Source organism: Armigeres subalbatus, chromosome 2 (assembly GCF_024139115.2).
Source record: "Armigeres subalbatus isolate Guangzhou_Male chromosome 2, GZ_Asu_2, whole genome shotgun sequence".
Lineage (NCBI taxonomy): Eukaryota > Metazoa > Arthropoda > Insecta > Diptera > Culicidae > Armigeres > Armigeres subalbatus.
This window is the reverse complement of record NC_085140.1, coordinates 419,901,326-419,921,669: the sequence shown is the minus strand read 5'-3', so window position 1 is coordinate 419,921,669 and position 20,344 is coordinate 419,901,326. Positions and strand designations below refer to the sequence as shown.

General features: G+C 40.1%; 1 protein-coding gene and 4 non-coding genes across 5 annotated transcripts in view; 1 reads left to right on the top strand and 4 right to left on the bottom strand.

Annotated features, from left to right (window-relative positions):
• The window catches only part of LOC134213431 (NADPH oxidase 5), a 335,835-nt gene that overhangs the window by 284,101 nt on the left and 31,390 nt on the right, over window positions 1-20,344 (top strand). The window contains exons 5-8 of the mRNA XM_062692477.1: window positions 2,914-3,034; window positions 3,090-3,155; window positions 3,252-3,336; window positions 4,945-5,030. Coding sequence (XP_062548461.1) covers window positions 2,914-3,034; window positions 3,090-3,155; window positions 3,252-3,336; window positions 4,945-5,030 — 358 coding nt within the window. The remainder of the gene's footprint in view (window positions 1-2,913; window positions 3,035-3,089; window positions 3,156-3,251; window positions 3,337-4,944; window positions 5,031-20,344) is intronic.
• Trnav-cac (transfer RNA valine (anticodon CAC)) lies at window positions 4,317-4,389 on the bottom strand. Its single transcript has one exon. It is a non-coding gene; the product is annotated as a tRNA-Val (tRNA).
• Trnav-cac (transfer RNA valine (anticodon CAC)) lies at window positions 8,180-8,252 on the bottom strand. The gene has a single exon. It is a non-coding gene; the product is annotated as a tRNA-Val (tRNA).
• On the bottom strand, window positions 10,114-10,186 carry Trnav-cac (transfer RNA valine (anticodon CAC)). The gene has a single exon. It is a non-coding gene; the product is annotated as a tRNA-Val (tRNA).
• On the bottom strand, window positions 16,923-16,995 carry Trnav-cac (transfer RNA valine (anticodon CAC)). Its single transcript has one exon. It is a non-coding gene; the product is annotated as a tRNA-Val (tRNA).

Genomic DNA, 20,344 nt, shown 5'->3' with positions numbered 1-20,344 from the left:
GCTCCCGGAGGAACTCCCATAAGCACTTCCGGAAGAATTCTTACAAAAAAAGTCCTGAACTTATTCTTGGAGAAGTTCATGAAGGAATTTCTGGATAAATATCTGAAGGAATTCCCGGAAAAAATACCAGGAGGAATTAATGCAGATTCCCAGATGAAATGCTGAAGAAATTACCGGATGGATTCCCGGAGGTTAGCTCTGAAGAAATTCCTGGAAGAACTCTTGGAAGATATCTTGGAGGAACTCTCAAATTAATATCCGAATGAAATTCTGGAGTAATTTTCTAGTGAAGTCCGGAAAGCATTCTAGGACAATTCCGCGGGAGAAATTCCTGAAGTAATTCCTGGAGAAGTACCTGAAGCAATTCCCGGGAATATACCTGGAAGAATTTCCGAGGAAATACATGGACGAATTCCTGGAGAAATTTCTAAAGAAATTTTTAGATGAATTCTTGAAGGATATTTTGAAGTAATTCCAGAATGAAATCCTAGAGGATTTCGCTATTAAATTTATGGAGGTATTCCCGGAAAAACTCCTGAAAGTTATCCTGGAGGAATTAAAGGAAGAGTTCCTGGAGGAATGCCCGGAGAAGTTCCTAAAAGAATTTCCGAAGGGATTTCTTATAGATTTACAAGTATTCCTGAAGGAAATGTCGGAGATTTTTCTGGAAGAATAGCCAAAGAAATTTCTAGAAGGAAAAATTGGAGAAGAAAAGAAAGCTTCAAGGAATTTCCTTATGAATTTCTTAAAAAAACATATTTAGTGAGGGGTTTCTAGATAAAGAGAAAAAACAATTACATGAGAAAGATTTTCGAACGATATTCAGAGGACTTTGTGGATAAGTTTCCGAAGAAATTTAGAAGTTTCCAGGGGAGCTTCTAGAAGGGTTTCAAGGAAAATTCTTGAGCCCGAAATTTTTCGAGTTGTTTTGCCCCAACCTGCCCCCTTTGGCAACGCCCTTGTAACATTCCCATCATTGCTTCGTGAAATCATGAAGCTTGAGGTGTCACACGACCTATTTTGAATCAATTTAAAAAATGGCCATTCCTTAGGTCCTCCGGATTGTGGCCGGAATGGATCCGAGTGGACCAGGAACCCTAAAAATATCATTCCCATCATTGCTTTGTAAAATCATAAAGTTTGAAGTGTCGCACGAGTCCGAGTGGGCCAGGAGTCCTAAAAATATTATTCCCATCATTGCTTTGTGAAATCATGAAGTTCGAGGTGTCGCACGACTTGTTTCGACTTAAATTTGTAAATGTCCACTTATTCCGAGGACAACTGACTTCAACGAAATTTGGAATAATTATGGAACCGTACTATGGATAGCCTAAAAACTAGTATAAATCGTAAATTGGGATCCATCCGCATGGAATGCAACTTGTTGCGAAAGAATCGGTCACGAAATGCGATTTTTACAGCAGTTTAGAATTTTGAAAGCCTCTAAAAACAGACGTTGGGGACGGAAAGGTTAACCCCTGCTCTGGGAAGCTCTGGGATATTCCAATTTCAACGCAGTGTTCCATCTCTTTGATTTTAATCCATCGCCAGCTGCTCTACAACGACTTTTCGCAGCATACTTTCGAGGCACAAATTAACACAAAAACTGAAGATTGCTAAGTCCTGTTTTATTGTGTTGATGTATTTCTTATGTATTCTGATTCCAGTATTATAAGTTTACTTTGTCCATGTTTGTATAATAATTGGTTTTAGGGGACATTTTATCTATGCAATTGCAATCTATTGAATAAATAAAAATAAATATTTCGCCTACAAGAATTGCTTCTACAGAAATTCTCCGGAACACTCATTCAGGAATTTTGTGGAATTCCTCCCCCATGAGCAATTAATAAAAATAAAATGTCCACAAATAATGCAAATGTTCCATAAACAATCAAGAATTTTCCACAAAACAAAAATAAATTGGCACTTTTAGAAGCAAAAATTGCATTTTCCATAAATAAATCAAAATGTTCCCCGAAAAAAATACTAAATTTTCATAAATAAATCAATATTAGCAATAAGAAATTACAAAATTTTCAACAAAATTTTTTTTTTTTCAAAAAAACTTAAAAACTTTCCACGAAAAAATCAATAAAGAGCAATAAAAAAATATGAAAAATTCCATAAAAAATATAAAAAATCCAAAAAAAACTGAGTATTTTTCCATAGATGACCCCTTTTTCAAAAGCGTTTAAAGTTCATGGAAAATTTTATCAGATTTGTTGCTTTTTTGTATTTTTTTATGGAATTTTTCATATTTCTTTAAGAAAATTATTTTGAGCTTTTTTTATATATTTCTTTATTGCTCTTTACTGATTTTTTCATGGAAAAGTTTTTAAGTTTTTGTGAAAAAAAATATTTATTTTATGAAAAAAATTGTATTGGTCTTTATTGATAATTTTGTGGAAATTTTTAATTTTTTTATGGAAATATTGATTTCTTTATTTTTTATGGAAAATTTCTAATCCTTCATGGAAATTTAATTTTGCTGCTGGTTTCAACGAAGGAGAACAAAAGAAAACCTACAATGATTTAAATGGATGATTCAACTCAGCCATGAGTCAGTTGCAAGGTGCTGAGTTGGATGGGTTTCATCTCACGATTGATTTTAATCGTTCATGAGTATTGAGATTATAGTTTTCCTCAACACTGGACTCTGAGTGCATCAAAATTATGAGAGGCTACTTCAAACGATTTTGTAATTCAATCTTCACCTATTCAAAGAGAAAGATAACACAATGAGTACTGCAATCAAAAGCTTTCATGTTTTTCTGTTGATTGCGCTATTCAAATTAATTCATGTAAAAAATGATGCTTAGGTCCTTTTGAAAAGTTAAGCGAGAAATCCACTAGATCCTTTATAGTCCTTCTATTTATTACCTAGCTCAATGATGCCATTATCCTCCACAGGCCCCGAACAGGATTCGACAAAACGTCCCTGGAACGGCTGGAGCAGCTTTTCGTCAAAACGGTCGGCAACGAAAAGGAAATTCGACGAGAGGAGTTCAAGAAAATTGTCACATCTAAAAATGTAAGACCAATTCAATCGCATACCACCTTCAAAATCTTATTTATTATCGTTGCAGCCCTTCTTCACTGAGCGTGTCTTCCAGATCTTCGATAAAGATAACTCCGGTTCCATCTCTCTGCAGGTAAAGTTTCATCTTGAACATAATTTAGCCGTTAATTGTTTCCTTGTATATTATTACATCCGAACCAACATGTTTATACTGCTCTGTCGCCAACAGGAGTTTATCGATGCCATTCATCAGTTCGCGGGACAGTCTCCAGAGGATAAAATTAAATTTTTATTCAAAGTATATGATTTGGATGGTATATATTCGAAAGATTTGATTTATTTGATTTATTTTAGCTTGATTACCGCTTTCACCATTTTCATGCTAACTTTCATCATCATGAATGTAATTCAGTATCATAATTACCATCATCATAATCATCAGCAGCCTCATGAACAGTCAGTAAATCGGTACGTAATCTAGGGAAATACCTTTTTCAATATGACCATATGACCAACCCATTGCAAAAGGTGACACTGATTCATATTGAACACAATTCAGAATAATCATTCGTCAATCATTTACTAAATTACTTAAGGATGCAAATGGCCGACTTGGTAGATTCGCATCCTGAGCTGTTGCCAGCTGTCGCCATAACTTTTTGCCAAGTTAGACTTTGTATGACATCTTCTATATCTTTGTATAGGCTACGTCGTAACACGTTCGAATGTCTGTCTCTTCTGGGTTCTAATTTAATGCTTGTTTGGACATTTAGTTTTCTGTAGATAAACATCCGCAGAGTATTCTTCAGAACATGTTTTACTAGCATATAGCAGTACAGGTTTCTCGTTGTAATTCAAAATTCTACAAATACAAATCTTCTGCGAATCGTTGCCCATTGCCCGAGGACAGAACACACCATCAACCATTACAAGACTGTCGGTGCATAAATTGTTGAAATAAATCCAAACACCGGCCGGTGGATTTGTTACCAACGCCTTATTCGCCAGTGTACAAACATGTTTACAAGCTCACATTCGGATGTTTCCGAGCTAACGAACAGGGTAATTACCACCGTGTGAGCGAGCATTTGACAACCCAAGTCCATTACTCACTTTTGATCACCGGTTTTGGCTAATTTATTTGGATAGTAATTATCCTGCCTCTGTCTCTTCGACGCGCAACGCAGTATTCAAAATGAGACCAGCGGCAACGGCGGCTAAAAGTAGAACGAACGTCCGCGGGTCCATTCAGAGGTTGCATTTCGTATACGACTGAGGTTGACAAAAAGTAGCGTGTTTCCGCCCGGGTTCGAACCGGGGACCTTCTGCGTGTGAAGCAGACGTGATAACCGCTACACTACGGAAACGAGATGCTTATTGAGCATCCGCTTTCGATGATGTGGTTAGCTGCGTGTTATAAAATATAAAAAAAATATTGAATTTTTTTTAACGGTTATGTCGTTTGAATGACAGTTTTAACAACTACAATAGTTAATATATAGTCTTTGTATCTTTAGGATTGTTTTCACGTTAGTTTTTCCTTGTCTATTTTTGTTTCATTCATTGGCGCTATCATAATTAATTGACTCCTCATGAAGCTTTCTCGTCACAATATCAAGTAAAAATTCCACTTCATTATCGCCGCACAGGGGTTTTTGAAATTATCTTGAACTCATTATTCCAACAGTCAACACTAAATCAAAACCACATAACCAACAACATTGTTCGTTTCTGCTGGTTTCCTGGATGCAGTTCCAGTCCCAGTAGTGCGATAACGAAACCGAGCATCCCTGAACCGCATGAACTCCATAAATATAACACCAAGCAATGGCTTATCCACATGTTTTAATTACGGTTGTTTCTTTTATTCCATGCTACACTCGATGTGGTGCACCGGAACAACGCTCGCTGTCTGTAAACAGGTGACGGTCTGATACAGCACCTGGAGCTGCAGCATGTGATGCGCGCCTGCATGGAGGAGAACGGGATGAGATTCTCCGAAGATCAGGTCAGTACAAGCAAACATAGATATCATAGATACCAACTCGATTGCATACGAATGATTTGAAAAACAATATGTTGTCAATCAAATTGACTGATTTCGTGCTTAACTTAAGCACGAAATCAGTCAATTTGATTGACAACAACCTAAAACCATGTACTGTAGACACAACTGAAGAGGTAAAACCAAAAGGGTAGTTACAAAAAGGACTGCAACATATTGCAACAATGTTTCATTTCATGCATGGGAGTTTGCCTTTTTTTCAATTTTCATCTTTGCAGCAATTTTCCGGTGCCGAGATATTGCAATTCAATATAAAGATACGTTATTTTTTTCACCATATGCTTCTTGAAAGTGAAGCATAATGAAATAAATTTGGAACAACTTGGAACAAAATGGAAAGGTGAATCCAAGTCGTTCCCTTGTTATAGGTAACGGAATACATCGGGAAACTTTTTCGCAGACATGTTAAATAGATGATCTGTAATGACATGATAATACATCCTGAAGTGTCTCTGTTATGCAACTGTATTATAATTTTCACCTAATAGGTATTATCAAAAAAAATATTTAAATAATACACAGTTTGTCCTTGCTCAACAGTTCAGAGGAAGGAACAACAGCATCTGCATACAGCAGTATGTGAACAACATACCAAACGTGCACATTCGCTTCTTTAAATATACATCGCATAACGTTATCTCCCATAAAGAGTGTAATTTATAGTGGCCCCTTCCGCACGGCATGCTCTACACGCAGGCCAACCCCCGCAACATCCGACAGAGTCAGTCAGTGATATAGTTTAGTAGTTATGGGTTGCACCACGAAACCAGCAGCCAGAACAACCCGAGCTAACTTGACCCACGGGAACAGCAGAGTGGGGATGCAACTTTGCCATTCCCAACGCTGACTGTTCGCTGTTGGCTCTCGGCTCCTTCTGTTACGTTACCTCTTGCCTAGCTCCATATAATGATAGTTTTTACGTCCCAGCTGGGGATCGCCTGGAGGATGACACGCCGCCGCTGTGGGTTGCCCCGGCAAAAAGGGTCACATAGATCAAGTGAAGAAAGCACATATTTCATAATTAAATTGCCGTAATTCATTTTTCTCGTTCCGTTTTCCGGAAACTAGCAGGAGATACTCGCTTGCCGGTCCAATAACAACTAACCACTCTGTTCGCCTTTCAGATAGGAGTTGAACTATTGGGTGGATGTCTGCTTCTAGAATTTTAAATTTTCACAACTTCGACTAATGATATTGGTGAAATTCATACATGTGTATGGTTTTGATTTTTTTTTAATTAAATTGGCACATCCCTTTACTGTAAGCGAAACATGAAAAAAAAATTGTTTAACGGATGTGTATTGGAAGCGTTGTGAGGTGATATCCAAAACGCGAGGTGGAACAATATGCGATTTATTTTTGCTTGTTTATGGCCTTTGGAAACATAATCTACAAAAAATCAAAGAAAAATCAAATGTAATTTAAAAGTTGTGGGAATTGAGATAAATCGAGGAGTTGATTAAATACATCCGCGTAAAAAGTGACCCCATTGTATAAAATGGGGAAGGGTCGTTTGGCCGAAACCCATTCGACTGAAAGCTATTTGGCCGAATGCCACTAGGCCGAACAAACCATTCGGCCGAAACCCATCTGGTCGAAAGTAATTTGGGTGAACGGGTCATCCGGCCGAATAAGTCATTTGGCCGAATAGGACATTTGACCGAATAGGACATTTGGCCGAACAGGTCATTTGGCCGACTTGGTAATTGGGCCGAATAGGTCATTTTAGAAGTGAGAAATGAGATGTGAAAAGTGAGACTCTCTCTTCTCACTACTTATTTCCCACTTCTCACAGCAAAAAATGAGTAGTGCGAAATGAGTAGTGAGACGTCTCACTACTCACTCCACACTTTTCACTTTTTACAGTGAGAAGTGAGAAGTGAGACGTCTCACTTCACACTACTCACTTTTCACAGTAAAAGTGAGAAATAAGTAGTAAGAAGTAAGACATCTCACTACTCACTTTTCGCTCCTCATCTCTCACTTCTCACAATGAAGACTAAGTAATGCAAAGTGAGAAGTATGATATGAGGAGTGAGAAATGAGACGTCTCACTTCTCACTTCTCACTCCTCATTTCTCACTTATAACTTCTCACTGAGCAAAGTGAGAAAAGCAGAGTGAGAATGGAGACGCCTCTCTTCTCACTAATCACTTCTAACTTCTTATTTCTCACTTTTCACAGCCGAATGACCTGTTTGGTCAAATGACGTGTTTGGCCAAATAGCCTATTCAGTTGAATGGTCTTTTCGATCATATGCTCAGGGTTCTGCCAAAACGCACCAAGCGGCTTTTTAACTGACTTCTAATATTTTATTCGTAAAACGGAAACGGAAATCATTTGATATCAATTCATATGCACGTTTGTTAGAGGATATCCTTAGTTATAAGGTTGAGGGATATCCGATACGATTTGTGATCACTTAAATCTGATAAACGAAATTTTTGACAGAAAAATGGGTGATTTTTTGTTGGCGCTTGGTGTGATTTGGCTGAACCACGGCCAAATAACCTATTCGGCGAAATAACCTATTCAGACAAATGATCTTTCGGTCAAATGGCTTTTCGGCCAAATGACCTTTTCGGCCAAATGACCTTTTCGGCACAAATGGTCTATTCGGCCAAATAACCTATTCGAGTATATGACCCTTTCTGCTTAATAACTTTCAGCCTAATGCTCTGCTCGGCCATATTCGGCTAAACAATTTTCGGCCAAACGGCCCTTCCCCCGTACAAAATAATTAAAGTTTCCATGTGGCACCAAAATCCACACATACAAAATACAAGGACTCCTCTCTACGAACACTTTACTACTGGATTCAAAATTATGCCAAACCCTAATATAATACTCGAGGAACCTGAAAGTTAGGGTTGATTGGCAAATTACTAAAAATGACCCTTTTCTACCCACAAGCATCTCCTTGCAACACGTTTTGTATTAGGGATCTTGAAAATCTGTATAAATCGTATTGCTTCTTTAGAGCGTAGTAGCCAAATACTGGAGTAATCGATGGTTCATGAAAACCTCTCCCCTTCAAAAACCATTTGTACCAAACCAAAAACAGTAGCTTCTGTTGTACTCATTCAAAAATATGTTTCCGCCCGGGCTCGAACCGGGGACCTTCTGCGTGTGAAGCAGACGTGATAACCGCTACACTACGGAAACTTCGATACTCTGGGTTGTTTTCCATACTAAATCAGAAATAATGATTGTCACCAAAATTTACAATCGAGAAAAATGTGCTTTTACCAATAAAGCATACCATTTTGTTCCATGCTTACGTTCATTACTGAAACATTTTAGTTTTTGATCTGTGGGTCATCTCTGTTATTTCTGCCGTTATTACCATAATATAAAATCGCACTGTCCGAACAATAATAATGTCTAAACGCATTTAGTTCTCTAATATGGAGCAGGGAAATGGCAGCGAAGAGGAGGGGGAGGCGATAAAAGTAGCCAAAGCAATACAATAAACGGGGGCTATAAAATAAATCACGCTTACGATTCGTATTTATCATACTAAGACAGATTCGTACGGCATAAATCATATCTCGGGTTGAACCGACCGGGGCCGCAACGAACGATCCCGGCTGCTACCGGGCAGTCATTCCGAACCGTGGTGATGCTGGCAGCATCCAACCACTACTTTACACTTGGGCACCACATATTGGAGGCACTCTTTTACGCACGCTCGTAGTTAACGCAATTTAGGCATTATTGCATTGTGCTACACCCAATAGAGATAAACCGCATCAGAAGCCCAACGATTCAAGTCTAGACCGCAGAGCCGGTGGCGGTTCATGACTGGACATAATCTATATTTTAATGGGCGTTGTCGGTCGCCATCAGACGTGTTCAGAAGACCGTTTACGATAAAAGTTGCAATTTATCACGGCTCCCCGCTTCTGGGCGTTGATGTTGCACCGGTAATCGCTTTGTTAGTCTTTGATTGTTGTGTATCGATTCGATACTTTAGATATGGATATGCCGCCTTTTCTCAAGTGATTTATTATTTTGATATGGACAAAATGATAATCTTTCTTCTTCTTGATTCTGGGGTGACAAGTTTCATTTGCCAGGAATAAGGGCCAGTTGCCATGGCTATATGTATTAGAGTGGGGCGCAGTTGTATGGAAAACTCAAACTTTATCCAATCAAGTGAGATCAAGGTTTTTCTGAATCGTTTTGGGATCCCATTCAACTGTGCCAAATATGGGCTTGATTGGTTGCGTCCGCCCTTTCCGCATCGTGTTTTAAATTTATATTTCAATTTATCGTCAATTACGTGACTCAATACATTAGCACATAGTCTGAAAGATGCCGAAAAACTTTGCCGAAGAAGGTACGTAGCTGGAAGGTTTACAAAAAATGCTTTTACACTTCGAAAATTGGTTGTTCAAACCATATGCAAGAAATCAATGTTTCTGCCAGCACTACCGGACTACCTATGGTTGTCAGAGGGCAAAACCCATCTTCCTTCTTGTCGGAATTTTTACTTTGTGAAATGATTCCGAATAACTCCCATTAGCTGCAAAGCCGAAGATTAATAATTTTGAAATAACACTCAGTTGAATTATTGGTCCACCTAGTTCGTCAGTGCTGGCAGAATAAACAATTTTTTGCATATGGTTTGAACAATCAATCTTCGAAGCGTTATAACTTTTTTCGTGGACGTTCCAGTAACGTACCTTCTTCAGCAAAATTTTCCCGCATTCTCTGGGTCATACTTTAACGTAAGGTACCACTAGGTTGACGATGGATTAAAACCTCTAGAAGTAAAAATGCAAAAATATACGATTTCCCATACTAATTTCTATACAACCTTCAAACGCGATGCGGAAAGCGAGGAAGCAATAAATCGGGCTGAAATTCTGCACAGTTGTTTGGGACCCAGAACCTTTGATTTGAAAAAATGACCATGACGCCCCACTCTAATATGTATGCCCATGATAATCCTCTTATACAAATAATCTATTATAGATGAGAAATGGCGAATGATTACTTTTGGGCTGCTCGTTCTAAAATATGTTTCCGCCCGGGTTCGAACCGGGGACCTTCTGCGTGTGAAGCAGACGTGATAACCGCTACACTACGGAAACGTATGCGATAAACTGGGCGCCTATCAGATCAGTTGAGAATCACTATATTGCCAGTTATCTCATATAGATTGATCAAACCATGTTCGTCTTGGTGGAGGTTCCATCAAAAGATATTTTAGTTACCAGATAAAGATTGTCGCTGTCGTCGCTGCCCGGAACATCTTTTGCTGGCGAGGATAGGGGATCTAAACGTCAATGAAGGAAAAATACATACGTTTTGACAGTTCGGTACCCAACATGTTTCGGACAGCAGAACAAAGGGAACCGAAGCGACAATCTTTATCTGGTAACTAAAATATCTTTTGTTCCACCAAATTTACATCTTTAGAATTTCAGACCTATAAGCAATTAAAGGAGAGTTCATCGAAACGAACATAAAATTAAGTCGAATTAATGTTTTAGTCGTCAAAATATATATCCAATAAATCTAAATAAAATCCGTAGTCTGTAAGTCTGTAATCGTTGATGACCACACAGCAAATAGTTTTGAATATTCATCTAAGTATAAAATTGCAGTTGAACCCGTCAAATGAATTAAAATTTAATATTAAACTAAAAATGACTGAATTTTACTAGCAAGCACCTTTTAAGTTTATTTCGATTTAACAGAACAGTAAGAACGATTATTTTACGTTTATTTTCATGCTCCAAATATGTGCATGAAAATACATTTAAATTCACACAATGTTCGAATTTATGAAAAGTAGAACCAAGCCGGTGACAATGGCGGTGTCACCATCATCAATAGACATAGCCCGCTGTCATCATTCAAACCCAGTATGAAAAAAATTGTAGCCCGGGACATCCTGGCTACGATCTGGCGATGGGCTAAACAAAAGGGTGTCAATAGCCTGAGTAGAACGGTTAACGAAAAAATCGATTTTAACTTACATTTTGGATTTTCCAGAAGACCGTTTTGTAGTCGATTTGGCACTGTCATTCCCAAATGAGCAAAGGATTAATTCGACATCATCAAACACATGTTCTACCAAAATCAAGACCTCGTTATAAATGACTTCTTAAATTTACAAGTGGTTGTAGAGTTCTGATACGCATAATGTGCAAAACATAATTACACAAATTCATCTTCGTACTTGGTCCACAGGTCGATGGGTCTTAATGGAGAGCATGTATATGCAAATCCCAATTGAACCCTTCCTTCTACAACCAGCACAATGTATGAAGGGCTGCGGAACAAAAGATCAAACGAACAAAACGTCGAATGAACAAAATGATTTTTTTGATATTTTAGATAGTTCGAAGGCCTCCTTTCAAGAGGCTCGGAAGCCTCCTGGGCACTTCAGAAGCCTCCTTTCAAATGGCTAGGTTGCCTCCTTTAAAGAGGCTCGTAAGCCTCCTTCCAAGAGGCTCGGAAGCCTCCTTTCAAGAGGCTCGGAGACCTACTTTTAAGAGGTTCGGAGGCCTCCTTTTAAGAGGTTCGGAGGCCTCCTTTTAAGAGGTTCGGAGGCCTCCTTTTAAGAGGCTCGGAAGCCTACTTTTGAGAGGCTCGGAAGCTTCTTTTCAAGAGACTCGGAAGCCTCCTTTCAAGAGGCCTCGGAAGCCTCCTTTCAAGAGACTCGGAGACCTACTTTTAAGAGGCTCGGAGGCCTACTTTTAAGAGGCTTGGAAGCCTCCTTTCAAGAGGCTCGGAAGCCTCATTTTAAGAAGCCCGGAAGAATCCTTTCAAGAGGCCCTCAGAAGCCTCACTTCAAGGGGCTCGCCAGCCTTCTTTCAAGAGGCTCAGAAGCCTCCTTTCCAGAGCCTCAGAAATCTGCTTTCAAGAGGCTCAGGAGCATCCTTTCCAGAGCCTCAGAAGTCTGCTTTCAAGAGGCTCAGAAGCATTCTTTCCAGAGGCTCAGAAGCCTTCTTACAAAAGGCTCAGAAGCCTCTTTTCAAGAGACTAGGAAGCCTCTTTCAAGAGGCTCAAAAGCCTCCTTTCAAAAGGCTCGGAAGCCTCCTTTCAAGATCCTTTCAAGAGGCTCGAAAGCCTATTTTCAAGAGGCTCAGAAACCTTCTTTCGAGAGGTTCAAAATCCTCCTTCCAGGTTCAAAAAGCCTCCTTCCAAGAGGCTTAAAAGCCTCCTTCCAAGAAGCTCAAAAGCCTATTTCCAAGAGGCACCGAAGCCACTTTCCAAAAGGCTCGGAAGGATCCTTTCAAGAGGCTCGGAAGCCTCCTTTCAAGAGACTCGGAAGCCTCATTCGAAGAGACTCGGAAGCCTCCTTTCAAGAGGCTCAAAAGTCCCTTTCAACAGGCTCAAAAGTCCCTTTCAAGAGGCTCAAACGCCTCTTTTCTAGAGGCTCAAATGCCTCCTTTCAAGATCCTTTCAAAAGGCTCAGAGATAAAAAGCCTTTTTTCAAGAGGTTCGGAAGCCTCCTTTCAAGATCCTTTCAAAAGGCTTTCAAGATCCTTTCAAGAGGCTCAGAAGCCTATTTTCAAGAGGCTCAGAAACCTTCTTTCAAGAGGCTCAAGAACCTCCTTCCAGGTTCAAAAAGCCTCCTTCCAAGAGGCTTAAAAGCTTCCTTCCAAGAAGCTCAAAATCCTACTTCCAAGAGGCACCGAAGCCACTTTCCAAAAGGCTCGGAAGCCTCCTTTCAAGAGGCTCGGAAGGCTTCTTTCAAAAGGCTCGGAAGCCTTCTTTCAAGAAGCTCAAAAGCCTTTTTTCTAGAGGTTCAAAAACCTCCTTTTCTAGAGGCTCAAAAGCCTCCCTTTCAAGAGGCTCGGAAGCCTTCTTCCAAGAGGCTCGGAAGCCTTCTTCCAAGAGGCTCGAAAGCCTACCCAATAAAAATATTAGAACCAACCAATTCCATTCATGCATTCCCAACACGGACATTAGAATGATGTAAGTTACGGGCCTTTTGACCCACCGTTTCATTTTCTCTGGGTATAAAAGACACATGTTTCGCGCTCGTGACACACGGCTGACGATTTTCATTTGAAGTAGGACATTATAATTGGCCCTGACGGCAGCGCGAAAACGAAATGTGAGCTGGGTGATGCTTTTTTATTTCATCCGGCAAGGCATATATGACGTCAATTTTAAAATGCTTATTAAAACGTTAAAACACATTTTAGCCGAAAATTGTTCAATTTTCGGGTTAGAAATTTGAATTTTTTTTAGATAAGCAACACGGAAGTTGGATTTATTTGAATTTAAAAAACATGTGTTAATAAGTAACCTAACATGTAGTTTTCGAAATTTCTAACTCTACGTATTTAAAAGTTTTTAGTATATCACTGCTAAAACATTTTAAATGCATTTTAAAATAAAGTTCCTATATCTTCAGCGTGACGAAATACAGTGATTTTACGCACACGTCCGTCTCCACCAGATGGCAGCAGCTTGGCTTCGTCAAGGTGAATTGCCTACATTACGGCTTTTACGAACGATTTATAGTGAATAATGTTCCAACCCTTCATGGGCTGAAAAAAGCATCACATCACACGCTTAAAGGCTCCCCCAGACCTAAACGATTTCATCGCCACGATGGCGACAGCTAGTCGCTGCGTTACTATTGTTGGGTCGCTGCAGGCAATGTTCCACTGGCGCTTCCATACCATACGCAGAATCGCAGTCGCCAAGCGATAAAATCGCGTTAATTAAAATCGTTTGCACCTTGCTAACAGATTAGGGGATACTGCAATGCAGCATATGCAAGATTTGTTTCATTCACTGCTTGTTTACTACCGTGATTGAAATCGATGCGATTTTTATTTATGTTATTTATGTTTCAACTCATTGTATTAATTCGTCATTTGTAGCTATTGTTACTATTGAGTGTTAATTGAACGTCGTGTGTGTTGAAGTTTTGTGAACTATCTAGTCAAAGTTCTACATTAGTGCAGTGGAAATTTGTCTGAAGTGACTGCAAAACCTATAACATCTCCCCGCGCATTTTTTCGATTCCAGCGACATCTGGCTGTGAAAATTGGAAACCTGTGTTTAGTACAATCTCAATCAAAGCACAAAGCTTATAGCTTCATCTTGCACGGAAGATAATCCACGATAGCATTACCTAGCTGGCTGCCTAACGAAAGGCGATACGAAAATATGGAAAACAACTGCTCCAAATGCAATCAGCTCATTACTGGGATTGATTCTGTTACTTGCCGCGGTTACTGTGGCTGCATTTTCCATATGGGGTGTTCTGGTGTTTCACGTGCTCTAATGAATTACTTCACGTCTCACCGAAAGAACCTATATTGGATGTGCGATAAATGTGCGGAACTATTTGAAAATTCTCATTTACGTTCCATTACAAATCGCGCAGATGAAAAATCCCCCCTTGCATCTCTTACCGATGCCATCAATAGTCTCCAAACGGAAATCAAGAAAATCACTTCTAAACCAGCCTCCACTCTGGCTCCGAATCGTTGGCCGGTGATCAGTGAAACACGCGCTACCAAACGACCTCGAGCATATGATTCCTCTGCGCAAAGCTCTTCTGAATGCCAATCTGGAACGAAACAACGAGATCAAACTGTAGTATCTGTTCCTGTAAGCGAGAAACCCGCTAGTAAGTTCTGGCTCTACTTGTCTCGTATCAAACCCGATGTTTCAAATGAGGCGATATGCGCAATGGTGAAAGCGAATATGGGACTGGAAACTGATCCTGAGGTTGTGAAATTGGTTGCCAAAGGAACTGATACTAGCAACATGACCTTCATTTCGTTCAAGGTGGGCTTAGATCCCACATTGATAAGCACTGCCCTCGATCCTACGACGTGGCCAGAAGGGATCCTGTTCCGACAGTTTGACGATTACAGCACTCAAAAATTTCGGAAACCCAGATTTGCGTCTCTCAGATTATTTCCAACAACACCAGTTACTCCAGCAACGAACTAATTATCCGTCAACACGCTCCAGGACGCTCCTGCGAAAGCCGTAAGGAAGGTCCTAACCCACCCGAAACAGTCGAGTCATTGGAAGCTATCAGCTTCGAACTATCAGATCATCAATATTCGGTTTCCTGTCATCTAAGTCGTCCTGGTCCTGTTTCTGTGGAAAGGGGAAGGACCTTCCGAACCCCCATCGCAGGCAAGTACTCAGTCGATCATCTTCTTTTCGTACCTGATGTACTTTCGGTTTCTAGTGACCTCACCTTCGAAGCTTCCAATTCATCAAATAATTATGAAACAAAAACATCGTTTGTAAACCTTTGTCATGCATCTGTCAATCGACCGGGATGCAAGCCTGCTAGCCGTATGGAAGCCCCCCATCACAGTCGTGCATTCCCAGCCAGCGACCAACAGTCATTCCGGCCCTGTGTATGGGTGTGGTGGAGGGGTCTTCCAAAACCCAAATGCAGGCAAGTACACACATGCTCTCAATAATGACCATTCACTACCTGATGAAGTCATTCTTCCTAGTCAACTTTCATCGGTTCATTCATTCGATCACCGATCGCCTCCGGGATGCACGCCAGCCAGTCAAAAGGAAGCCCCAAAGCCCCCATCACAGTCGCGTATTCCCTACCAGCGGCCGACAGCCATCCCGGACCTGTGTATGGGTGTGGTAGAGGGTCTTCCAAAATCGAATGCAGGCAAGTATATATCCGCAACAAGCAAGTCTTCCCTCACCCATCCTCCGTTCACAGTACATCGCTCAACTCACCATCACGAGGACTGCGCGTTTTTTATCAAAACACCCGAGGACTTTTGACCAAACTTGACGATGTTTTCCTCGCCGTACTCGATGGTGAATATGATGTTTATGTGCTTACCGAGACCTGGCTCGACGAGAGGATTTATTCAGCTCAACTGTTTGGGGATTCCTTCAACGTGTACCGAGTCGACCGAAGCTCTGCCAACAGTAATCGCTCACGCGGCGGCGGTGTCTTAATTGCTGTTTCAAATGTACTTGCTACCTGTCAAATTGCTATTGGGCAATTCACCTCAATAGAAGCTGTTTGGGTGAAAGTGAGTCTTACTACACAAAACGTTTTCATTGGTGCACTGTATATCCCTCCTGACAGACGTCACGATTGTAACATAATGCAACAGCACTTAGGAGCAATTGAATACGCATCTTCTTTGACTGACCTGATGGATGTACTTCTTCTACTTGGAGATTTCAATCAACCTGGTCTTATTTGGTCACCCTCTGGCCACCGGTTTGCGTTTCTTGATTCAGAAAATTCGACGACTACTGCTGCCAGCCGCCTTCTCATCGATGGAACTGCTTTTCTTGGATTAAGCCAGATTAATTTGATACCAAATTTCCAATCACACTTCCTTGATTTGGTGTTTGTGTTTGTGGTGTGTAAGGTCCAAGCCAATTTTGAACAATTCATTATTGTGATGTAAAAAACTCTCCAGTTGTGCCACTATTTCTTTATTTTTCCTTTCTTGTATACTAAGTGTACGTAAAGGCTATATGATCACTCCCAGATCCTCGACGAATTGAGGTGATGTCTGTTATGTGTGTATTTATGTATGTTTGGAACATAGCATTGGCCGAATTACAAGTCCATTCGATGGGAAATCCTGTCCCATTATTTGGTATTGAAAATTGGCCAGATTGGACTATAGGATCAGAAGTTATGGCCAAAATACTATTTTTTATGCGCAAAACACGCAAAAGTCACTTACTTATATTTTTTGATATATTTTTTTTTGCGCAAGAAAGGCACTAATGCCGCTTTTTTATAGCTAACTAAAGTGGGTTAAGTTAATCAGGGTTTCCATTCAATGCTAGTAGAAGAACAGAAAGTAATGATAATCCTAATATTTAAAAACTTGTTTCCGCCCGGGTTCGAACCGGGGACCTTCTGCGTGTGAAGCAGACGTGATAACCGCTACACTACGGAAACCTTGTTGCTGTAGATTTACTCGACCAGCACGACCATTACCCACATAGCTATGCCACACGCAACAAACAGCCAATATTAATTTGTTGATTACATGAATCATAACACACTTTTAAAAGGGCAATAAAATTATGTTAACAATTTTATTTCTATATCCCATATCCGTCCGTGTGCTGCTGGAAGCGTCTTGCGCTAAGTCCAATGAATGTTAATGGAATCTGCCGTTTTTATTATCTTATTTCACTTATATCACTCGCGTCCCTATACAGAAATAGCAGCTTACGGATCCCATGCGTCGTCGCCGATGGACACAACAACGATCGGTGCGTAATCCGCGTCAGATTTCCCGCCGCAGGGCATGTTCACCCCTAGTATGGCTCATTTGCTCCCATAAGTCCTTCGATATGCTTTGCGGACTTGCATACTACGGTGCCCACAGACGTGTTTCTATACTTTGAAGACGAGTGAGAATATACTTTTTTCGCCCCTAGCTCGATCTATCCAACAGAGCCTCGAGACAAATGGGAAAGATTGGAGAATGAAATAAATAAATTATTTATTTTGCTCATTACGTATTTAATCCAATTTTAGCTGTGGAAATTCCGCAAACCGCTTTTTCTACGCTTGGTTGGCGTTGCCGTTTCCAGGCTCTGTCATCCGATCTGTGCGGCGTTGCGGCTGCTTTTTGCGTTGTCGTCGTCCGCAGTTGCCTATTGGGTGCTCCACTCCGTTCAGAAGCTTTGACAGACTCAGCGAAACCATGCAAGGAGTTTCCCGTCAACGTAGAAACGGCGGTTTTTCTACTCCCCGTGTACTCAGACCGTCTTCTCGTTAAGCTTAATTAAATTATAAAAGTAAATAGAAGCAATTTTCATTTCGCATTAATGTTGCAGCCGTCTTCGTAGTTGACGCCGAGTGGGAAGAAAGCCCAACTGATGCCACTGGTACATGTGAACCATTAAGGGTGCTGCAACACAGTGGTCAATCAATACAAAGGCTGGACCTGAAAACTCTTTAGACTCATCGGTGATGTTACCAGATGACAGATAAGGAAATATACGAGCGCCACATGTTTGAAAGAGTTTGCAGTCACCGATCTAAATCAAAGTGAAGCTTGATTAGAAGCTGGTATTACATGGGCCAAATACATCAATGCAATTTTCTGGTGCATTTCCGGAAGGCCTTATTTGGTTTGACTTTTGAAACCAGAATTATCTTTTAAGTCATGAATTGGTCGAGTCAAGTACGAGACACTGAAGACGGCATCACAGTTGAGGTCGAAATGCGTACTGCAAAGATAACAAAACGTGGTGGAATTAAATGGAAAGTACTAAACTCGTCTTAGACAGTTGAAGACATTCCACTAAAAAAGCTTAAATAATTATTCATGAATTATTGTTGTAGCTTTGAAGAAACCTGAATCTCTGAACCTGAAATTTTAAAGTTAATCAAACTCATTACAAAAGAAGTCAGAAGCGAGTGAGGGCTTCAGAATCCAAGTTTGTAAATAAGATTCTTCATAGATTTACAAAGACTTCACAGTTGCGTTTCTATGTTTTAGTGGAATTTCCCATGAGAATTCAGCAGATTTTCCCAAGAACATAAAGTAAAATTTCACAAATAAAATAGATTTTCCCAAATACAGTAGAACTTCGCAGTTTGTTGAAATTAAATGCACATAAACGTTTAAGATTTATCGCCTAAACTGGCACTACTAGTATAGGAGATACCCCAACGCCGGACACCTCACAATGCCGGTCACTTCTCAAAATGACACTTCTAGAAGTTTCTTCATTAGGCATTAGTACAAAAGGAAGCAATTTGAGAACCGTTTTTCGATCCACATGGTTTAAGATTTCTTTCAGAAAATGAAAATCGAAAAAATATTCCTAAAATCACACTTTTTTAGGTAACTTTAGAAGGTTGGAATTGATTATGAAGAGATGATCAATTTTAGTCATATGTTGGACAACGGTCATGATTTGTTAGATTTCTTATGTAGGGTATCGGTTCCATTATTAAGAGCATGCTCCCATATCAATAACCATCGTAAAACAAGCAATTCAAGCTAAATTTGTGTCGTGTTTTGTTGTTATCCAGCGCTCACTGCTGAAAAAATCACAAAAATGAAAAATAAAACAATTTGCCCACCAATCGACCACCAATTATTTGGTTAACTTTCCAAAGAACCCATATTTTTTTAGGTCTCTAACTATTTTTAAAATTGAAAACAGAAAATCGGGCCAATCTTAAAAAAACAGCACTTTTTCGATTTTTGTTTTAAATTTCAAAAATGCTTATAGGCGTCAAAAAATATGGGTTCTTTGGAAAAGTTGGCCTTAAACAAGCCAAAGATTCGATTGAGCGAAAAAAAATTGTTGACGGGAGAGGTCAATTCTTTGTTTTCGAATGGTACTGATTTGGGTACATGGTATGGTTATGGTTAGAGTCCTATAAGAAGAGTACCGCCATATTCCACGTTTGACAGGTGTCCTGCTCGTTTGGAACGCGCATTTGTTTGGAACTGACAGCGTATTATGTTCTAATTTTGACACTTGACGGCAACCCTAAATACAATCTAAAACCTCTACAAACATGTTCTAACGTCTACAACGCATTGCAAGATGTCGTACTTGTAATTACTCTTCTTCTTCTCCTTCTTCTTCTTCTTCTTCTTATTCGCATTACAGCCGCCTCGCAGCTTAGTGTTCATTAAGCACTTCCACAGTTATTAACTGCGAGGTTTCTAAGCCAGGTTACCAGGCTAACACGATGATAGTTTTATGCCCAGTGAAGTCGAGACAATTTCCAATCCGAAAATTGTATAGACCAGCACCGGGAATCGAACCCAGCCACCCTCAGCTTGGTCTTGCTTTGCAGCCGTGCGTCTTACAGCGTCTACTGTGCTTCCCCACTACTCTGAATGGTTTATTTGCTAACGTAAGAGAAATTTGGTCGAATTTAAACATACCGCTTGATTGGCAATTTTTGACTTTATAAACCTCTACATGCCATATTTGGTTCCATTTCCATGATTGGTTCTGGAGTTACCGTCGTTGGGGGTGACAATGAGTCACTGTTGCAACGAACGTTTTTGTTATTCGATCTCCAAACTGTCGGATAGGGCGCTGACCCATTTACACCCGGACCCATCGACCATCGACGACATGAACGAATGGACCATGGACCATTGTGGTCCCCTGAAAGATACGGAACATCTGTAAACATGGTCAATTCGTAAATTTCATCGTAGAGCGGCGGGATTTTTTTAAAACTTATTGTTATCGAACCCTGAGTATAAAATTGATGTTTTGACTACACAAGAACCTTTGTGTTACCGTGGTGTCCCCTG